This window comes from Malania oleifera, chromosome 11 (assembly GCF_029873635.1).
Source record: "Malania oleifera isolate guangnan ecotype guangnan chromosome 11, ASM2987363v1, whole genome shotgun sequence".
NCBI lineage: Eukaryota > Viridiplantae > Streptophyta > Magnoliopsida > Santalales > Ximeniaceae > Malania > Malania oleifera.
This window is the reverse complement of record NC_080427.1, coordinates 41,598,964-41,607,478: the sequence shown is the minus strand read 5'-3', so window position 1 is coordinate 41,607,478 and position 8,515 is coordinate 41,598,964. Positions and strand designations below refer to the sequence as shown.

General features: G+C 37.0%; 1 protein-coding gene across 1 annotated transcript; it reads right to left on the bottom strand.

Annotated features, from left to right (window-relative positions):
• Window positions 1–474: 474 nt before the first annotated feature.
• LOC131167974 (putative DNA (cytosine-5)-methyltransferase CMT1) lies at window positions 475–8,099 on the bottom strand. Its single transcript, XM_058127085.1, has 21 exons — window positions 7,464–8,099; window positions 7,307–7,350; window positions 7,073–7,175; window positions 6,340–6,447; window positions 6,126–6,248; window positions 5,932–6,031; window positions 5,564–5,781; window positions 5,381–5,446; window positions 5,063–5,290; window positions 4,638–4,696; window positions 4,482–4,548; window positions 3,992–4,321; window positions 3,092–3,160; window positions 2,934–3,020; window positions 2,749–2,836; window positions 2,492–2,595; window positions 2,297–2,401; window positions 2,131–2,174; window positions 1,980–2,049; window positions 1,789–1,892; window positions 475–852 (listed from the first exon to the last, which is right to left on the bottom strand). Exons 1-21 carry the CDS (start codon window positions 7,977–7,979, stop codon window positions 696–698), a joined length of 2,790 nt encoding a protein of 929 aa, XP_057983068.1. The 5' UTR covers window positions 7,980–8,099; the 3' UTR covers window positions 475–695.
• Between the last annotated feature and the right edge of the window lie 416 nt (window positions 8,100–8,515).

The window sequence follows — 8,515 nt, the reverse complement described above, 5'->3', positions numbered from 1 at the left end:
AAAACAAAAAGCATCGTCAATAGCAAACAAACCCTAAGTTACACAAAAAGTTTATTCTTAGTAATAGTGTACAATAAGTTAGACATGTAATAAGAATCATAAGTACAAAAAATTAGAAAACCACTTCAGCATAAGTTTGAATTATTCCATTCAAAATGAAAGTGGATAGCAATAAAATTCTCACTATGAACTTAGAAAATGTGCAGCTACACATTGAATGATATCATATACTCATTAGGATAATATTTGTCAAGATTATCATGAACATAAACAAATGCATTTTCATAATCTATTTCTTCACTGTATAAAAACAAATTTTCCAATATGAGACATTCATAAATAGAATTCTCAACAATGAGATGAAAGTCAGCCATATGATGCTAATTATGGAATCAGCAAAAATGAAATAAAATTTATTACTCAATTTAAGTCGCTCCTTTTAAATTTTCATTCTATTGTTTTCTACACATATCATTCCAAATGCTAAATATGTCATTAAAAGAATCAAATATCTCAATCCAAGTTATCAAAGGTAGACCCAAAATTTGAGGAAAGGGAATTTGAGCACTAGGTGATAAATAACATTGTAGTTAAGATGAACAGCAATTAAAAGTGGGGGGAAAAGGCTTCTAAGCCAAAGCAAGAAGCAAACAATGGAAATTCAAGATTTTCTCCGTTCAGAGTCATAAAATCAACTACTCGGTCTCTACTTGATCATCAAGGCAATTGGGGAACTTGAAGGGAAGCATTGTCAAGGGCTCATCATCACACATTCCTTGAAATGCCATTCCAAAAGAGTATCCCAACGCAAGAGCCACAGGAATCGCAACTGCATTTCCTACCTGTATGTACCTGAGGACAATATTGATAAAAGTCAATAGGGAATGCAAGAAGCTAGCATTATCTATATTACTAACAAACCAAAGCACAATTGAGATCAGAACAAAAACAAAATTATGAAACGTACAAGAAATGGTAATTCTCTTGTGCTAGCATTACCATGAAGAATGACATAAGAATGCTAATATTTATTTTAATTTTATGCTAAAGCCTGCAATTGAAGAGCACAATCATCCACAAGCTTTTGTGTTTGGGAAGACCTGCACCTGGATCCTACAGTTTAAACTACTAGAAGGTTGCCAATATTTAAGAATCAAGACAAATAATAAACTTCAGTAGGAGTATAAATGAGTCAAGCTGGCTCTCTAGCCTCTCAGGCTCAGCTCATTACATATAGGTCAAATCATCTCCATCCTAATTGCATTTCGAGTTGAGATGGAGCAGCTCAAGCAGCTTCACAAGCCAAGTTCAAGCTCCCCTATGCTTTATGAAAGACAAATGCAGCTCAATCAAGTTTCTGTGATTTTATTATTTTCATCTCAAAAATTTCAAGGCTGTTCAAGAGTTTTTTTTTAATAATAAAAATGCATTAAGAAAGAAAAATATGAGAATATAACCTAGGCAAGAAACTATCCTCAAAAAAGGGAGAATCAACACAGGAAAGATGAAAAAAGAAACAAAACCTACAATTACAGAACCCATTGATTGATCCAGGAAGATATTAATTACTCCATCTTTAATATTTTGTCCCTCTTTGCATCTCTAGAGAGTTTTGTCTCAATGTTCCCAAAAGAGATGTGCAGCCTAAAGCTCCTTCTAGCACAAAAAGGACTATAAACATGCATATCAAACCCAGCCTAGTGCAAGAGGGGCAAGTACTGCTCAGACCAAAAAAAAAAAAACACCTATAACTTCAAATAGAAGAGGGCAAATTCAAATCTTGTATACCTCTCCTTCACAGGCCCATCAAGCTTGTAGTAGTCTGGAAAACCCTGTAGTCTTGCATTCTCACGAACAGAGAGTACCCGATCCTGCTCTGGATGAAGAATAGCCTACCAAAATAATGCAAATTTGAACTTGATCAGTACAATCAATGATGAATCACATTATGATAAAAAAACATAAAGCAACCATGATACCTGATTGTGGGGCTCTGCCCTTGTCACAACAGTTGCAACAATTTCATCCCACCACAAACGAGCAAAAGGCCTGCATTTTCAATTGTATTCAAGATCATGAGATGAAATAATAACATGGAAGCTAGACCTTACATGAACAAATTGCACTTACTTCGTTGACCTTCCATCCACAAATGTCATTGCATAATCAGGGACCTACAATAGTGGTAAGAACAATAGAACATTTATACTAGGCTTGCACAAAAGAAAGAAACCAAAGGAGCACTAAATATATTTAAGAATGATCTTCAGCATGACATAATAATTAATACAAGTACCAGAGGTTTCCCTGAGGGAAGCAAGACTCTTTCGATGGATTCATCCCATTCTACTCTATTATTTTGATTGACTTTAACACCAGGTAGGTTTCTAAAATTAGCTCCCTAAATAAAAAACAAATAGCCGTCAAAAACAACAAAATAAGAAAGACATACAGTAAACACAGATTTTATAATTTTAAATAACAAAGAAACCTTCTCCTTTGGAATATGACAAACTCTTCCATAATCATCATCATTTAGCTGTAGGGGCCGATGGTCATATAGCTTTATGCACTTATTTTGTCCACCAAGAGAATCTGCAAAGAAAGAAAAGTTCCTTGAACCTATCATGCCATTCTATGCTCTATATTGATATTCACGCAAGTACATGCTAAAATTAAATACTATAATCAACAAGGACAATTTAATGTCAAGTCATTTTTAATATAAAAAAAATTCTAAGTTCACACCTTGCTTTCTCAGGCGAATATATTTCTGAAATTCTGTTCGTGCAGTCTTCCCATAGGGCATTTCATCTTGATTTTCATGATTTGTTATCTAGAATAGTACATTCAAAAACACAATGCACATGTTATAGGCTAAGTTTCCATGCCAACATGTACAATCAAAAATGAGTTGTGAGAAATGAACATACAGGTGGCAAATCAAAAAAAGCATCAGCAAGAGTGAGAGCCTTTTCGAGCTTACAAGGCTTACTTTTATCATGTGCGACAACAATTTCCTGCATTATTAACACTTGATCAAAATTTTAATTCAACTAAAGAAAATTATAAATATGAACACAAGTTATACCTCAAATTCAGTTGGAACTACACCTCTTCCAATAGTCTCATGGGTTGGCAACGGATATTGAGGCAATTTCTGCATCACGTAACAACCTTTTTAAACATAAAAAATGCATAGATTTCAGAGTTGAACTACCATTTCTTAAAATTCTAGGAACTTACAAATTAAAAATATCACAATTTTTTGATAGATTTGATGCATTGCTATCAAGAATTATGAAAATGAAAAGTAAAAATAAAACCAAAAACAAAGCAACTTCTTTGATTAACATTTTTAAAACTAAGCCAAATTACTTATTTTCTTCTTCCCTACAGCATCATTTGGTATTTATGCCAATGCTATGTTCCTGGTCAACTTAATCCTCTTCCAATGGCAAAAAGAGACAGGTCAACATGACAATCAAATGATGGCTGATGCAAGAGATAGCACATGACAAAATCCAAATGCTTTGAAGATAAATATAACTTATCATAATATCATGCATCTTGAATGGCAACAATTCAAAGTGAGCATCATTTGAGCCATAATTGATGCTTCAGATAAGAAAATGTAAGAGATGTATTTTTGTTTGGCAGATATCATTTGAATTGAATTATATCTCCCTAATTTTCATGGTCATACAAAAATAGTCTTCTGAATGACTTCTTGAAATTGAAAACTAATGACTTCTTGAAATTGAAAACTAAGTCATGCAAAAGCAAAGGAGTCATTCAAATGCCCTTGAAAACACAACTAGTCCTACAACAACCCACATAAAATATTAATTATAACAAATTCTTGCATGTAACTATAACAAATTATTTGCACTGCTATTTGGGTTCTAATGTTTCTATTTTCCATTAAATTTGGTTTGAGGGCATCCTTCCATAGAAACTGTAATGTTATGATAATAATCAACAAACTTACCCCCATGGGATGAGCACCCCACAAAAAAACACGCATTCGATATTGTGGGAGACCATAAGATCCTGCTGCCATCATTCCCATTCGCACTTGATAATTCATTGAAACAAGACGCCCCATAGCATAACGGCCCAAAAAGCCTTCAGCAAACTTCAAAATATCAACTACATTTTCCATCAAAACATACTTTGGGTTTAAAAAGTTCACAATGTCCATGAAGACCACCAACTGGTGGTTCTTTTGGTCCTCTAAAGGATTTTCTCTATTTCTAAAACGATTAAATCCACTAATCCCTTGGCAAGGTGGCCCTCCACATATGAAGTCAACATCACCCTGTGCAAACAAGGAACAAAATACAAACAATAACTAAAAAGGAATTCATTCAAGAAAATAAACAAAATAAAATAAGAAAAACACATGGAAAAAATAACCATAAAAATAAACATACAAAATGGCAAAAAGAACACCAAATTATTTTAGGAGGGGAACCTACTGGAAGAGGCAATATCCTTGAGTTGTACCCTCTTGTAACAAAATCCTTCAAACTTTCCATGCATTTACTGATTGGAAATGAAACACAGCAAAATATGCTTCAATTATGAGTACCAAACACAGAAGCATCAAAAAAATTGCAACTCCGATAGAATACCTTAAACCTTCAATGGGTTCCCAAGTGTCCTCACTGGGACCATAACCCTTCCAACGAACCTATCCAACAAACATTTTTTTAAAATTTGTTGACAAAGTTACACAAACATAAATTGTGAGACATTCAATTCACATTCACAAACAAGAGACCTTGAAATAGGAGACAACTCATCCATATTATTTGGAAATAACATGTAAAAGCATAGTTACTGTTGCATTGAGTCATTGACAAAACAGCACAGATTGCATTTCAAAAAGCAGTGTGTTTACACACACAACCCACTCTAATTTTTTTACAAAAAACTTGCATGTCACCAAAATGCAAGAAAACTTTCAATGCATCTGATATATGAAAATATTCAAGAAAATAAGGAATCAAAAAACAGGAAGAACATCAGCACAACTCACTTATCAAATCTTAAGTACCTTAAAATGTAAACCACGTTTCTGGACATTGTTGGGGTCACCAAAACAAACATCTAGGAGCCTCCCAACTTCAAATTCTCCAGGAGGAACAGTAGAGACTTCATCAGAATCTTCATCATTATCCATCTCTATACTGCTGGGCTCTGAACCCAACAAAGAGAATTTCTGGCAGAGTTTCAACCATTCCTTTAACAATGACAAAAAATCTTCAGCCGCTTCATTTCTCACCTGAAAACCCACTTGTTAGCAACAAATATTTCTCCATCAAAGTGAAGAGCCATGCAGGTAAAGACAAGAGATGAAAGCCAGCCATATTACCTGGGTTTCAGGATGGTTAAACCTAAGACTTTGACAGGCATAAGAATTGATGTCCACAGCCCACCTCTGTATTATCAAATATAAACAGCATAAACTTCTTCAGTAGAAAAAAAAAATGAATCACTGAATACATTTTTATGAATAATTTTATGAAAATGGCATCAAAATCACCTAGTTCCTTACAGTGGTAAGCTTTAAACCAGCCTTGCATGCTCCAAGGCAGAGGCCTGTGGACATGGCACCACAACCAGCATATAAATCCAATAAAGTCATTTCAGATTTTTTAGATCTGCAAACTTGAGAGGATATCCCTTTCTCAACACTAACACCATCTACTCCACTGCACGAGCTATCATCACTAGAAATTGTTGAGGATGTATCACCACTGATTCCAGAGTTATCTGAAAGAAATGAAACCAACAGAATTAATCACAAAGCCAACTCAAGTCTTAAAGCTAACTCATTAAAATAGTAATTATAAAATCATTTTGCAATTTCTTTTTTTTGGGGGGGGGGGGGGGGGGAATATTTAAAAAAGAAAAGGAGACTACCTGAGAATATGCTTGAAAAAGTCAAAAATGGCAATGAGAATTTCTTATTATAATACAAATCACATGAGGAAATGATTCTCTCCTTTGCAGAGAAGCCCACCTATTCACAAAATGAACTGGTTATTAACTACTCATAATTACAATGTGTATGAAAATATGTGCGCATATCTCAGTGGCATAAAGAAAAATGGTACATTTGGGTCTACTTGAACAATTTTCACTCTTGAAACAATTGAATCCAATGGATTATCATCAGTTTTATCCGAATAGAAGACTTGTCTTTTATCAATTAAATTCGCATGGACTTCCTTGATGGCCTAAAAACATTTGAAAAAACTTTCAGAGTCAGTGAGAAAAATAAATAAGAGATATACTAAGCATGATCAAGCAAATGGGCAGCTCTCTTACAGTATCTTCAGCTCTAAAAAACCACTGGGCTGTAAAATATGCTTCTCCATCAGTGGTTTCAAACAACTCCACAATCTTGCCAATGTAATCGGGCATTCCATCCTCAGCCTAAGAATATAAAATGGGATAAGCATAATAGATAAAATAAGGCAAGTAGAGAGAGAGAGAAGGGGGGGGGGAGAGACTTGGCTCGTTGTTCAGAGAGTATTCTACTTGAATTCTCTACACTTCAGAGAGGAGTGGAAACGAGGGATTATCCATACTTCCCTTCGGCAGTTTATTTCTTTAAGAGAGAAGGGGAAAGAGTGGCTCATTCCTTCCCCTTCCAAAACCCCTAAAACATAAACCCTATAATTGGAGGGTTTTAGGGGGAATGTGAAAGTGAAATTAACAATTACTCCCCTGCTTCCTCACTTAAATTAATAAAACATCCCAAATGAGAGGAAGGTAACCATTTCACCCCTCTACTTTTCCCTTTAAAAACCATTTCATTCTCTCCCCTTCAAACTCCCAACCAATTCATTTCCAACAGACATTGTGGATGTCAGCACACTAAAGTACCCCATAAATTGCTCTTCTTCTCTATTCCTTTCCCTTCTGTTTTTTCTTCTTTTGTTTTCTATTTGCTGTGTGTGGGCATGTACTAACAGGTTGGGTTTCCCGACACAATCAGTGGAAACGATTTAACACATTTACCGTCAAAGCTCAGAGAGAGAGGGAGAGAAAGACATACTTTGATGTAAGCATCATCATTGAGGTTATAACAGCAACCGTCCACCACAGCTTTAGTGTAATGGCACTTTGCTTGCAAAACCTCCTCCTCCTCGTCAGATCCACTAAACCAATAACAGCATCACTCGCAGTAAAGTACAAAAAATAAACGGAAGTAGTTCTCCCCTAATACAATAAAAGCAAAAGCAAAAAAGAAATAATAATAATAATAATATGAAGCGCGTTCAGTACTTACTCTTTTATGCTCTCCAACGTTGCGACGCCCTTCTTCACCATGTTCTGAAAGAGAAAAAGGCGAAAAAAAAAGGTCAAAACAAACACCAGAATCTAATCAAAAACGGATTTTGTTTCATAAAAGGCGGAAAACGAGCTACGTTTGTTCCGTTTCCAACCTTGGATCGGTATCTTTTGGGCCACTTTGCTCTAGCTTCCTCCATTGACATTGGCTCTCCCTCGAATCTCACGTCTTCCTCGTCTGCAGACTCCTTCTTGGCGTTAGTCTTCGTGCTGATCTCAGTCGAACACGGAGACATTGGCACTGGCTCCTCAGCGAATCTACCTTCTCCCACCAAAGAAGAAGACTTCTTCGTCCTCTTACTCGAGCGCAGTGGCATAGAAGGAGTAGAGCCTTCCCCCTTGTTGCCGCGTTTGGCGGATTTCGGCATTTTCTTCGGCTCTCCTTCGCATCTCACAACCTCATCGTCCGAAGACTCCTTCTGAGCTTTAGTCCTCGTGTTCTCGGTCGATCGCGGAGGCGTTGACACTGGTTCCTCTGCGAATCTGTCTTCGCCATTGGAAAAAGAAGAAGAAGAAGAAGAAGAAGACTTCCTCGTCCTCCTGCTCGAACGCAAAGGCACGGAAGGAGCAGAGTCCTCCTCCTTGCTGCCGCGTTTGGCGGATTTCGACATTTTCCGGCGGAAAATGAAATCTAGAGGGAAAAGTTTCAGAGAGAGAGAGAGAGGGGAAAGAGTGAGAGGCGGCGAGATAGAGTGGGAAGTGACGAACAGATAAAGGCCGCGTCGGTCTACAAGGGATGGGCGCTAAAAGGGAAAGTGAAATTTTTTTGAAAGTTCGGAGCGGGGTAACGGGGTTCAATGGGCGGGAAACCGGCGCTTCTCGGTTTCCGGTTTCCATATTTTGAGGAGTGATTTGGGATTGGCGGCGGTGATCTAGGAGGATGAACGTCCAATGGATTCCACCTGTTAATATATAGTCGTCTTGTCGGGGACCTCGGGGACTGCGGGAGTGCGGGTGAGGAGTGGAAACCGGCAAGTACGGGAGAGGGCAGGGTGGGGCCTACGTCATGTGAACGGTTCAAACTCCATCTCAGGCAACGAGGTGTGGCGCAAATTCGTCCTCCGCGTTTTCTGTTTGTTTCCCAAGAAAAATCCAAGAAAAAACAAATTTCAGCATACATTGAAGGTTGGACAACCATTAATGGAGA

Excerpts from the sequence above, each read along its gene's own strand:
- LOC131167974 (XM_058127085.1), bottom strand. The coding sequence starts at position 7,979 with ATGTCGAAATCCGCCAAACGCGGCAGCAAGGAGGAGGACTCTGCTCCT. Across the intron at positions 6,448-7,072 it reads ATGATGATGCTTACATCAAA|GCTGAGGATGGAATGCCCGA; the intron begins GTATGTCTTTCT and ends TTATATTCTTAG. Across the intron at positions 5,447-5,563 it reads CTGGTTTAAAGCTTACCACT|AGGTGGGCTGTGGACATCAA; the intron begins GTAAGGAACTAG and ends TTGATAATACAG.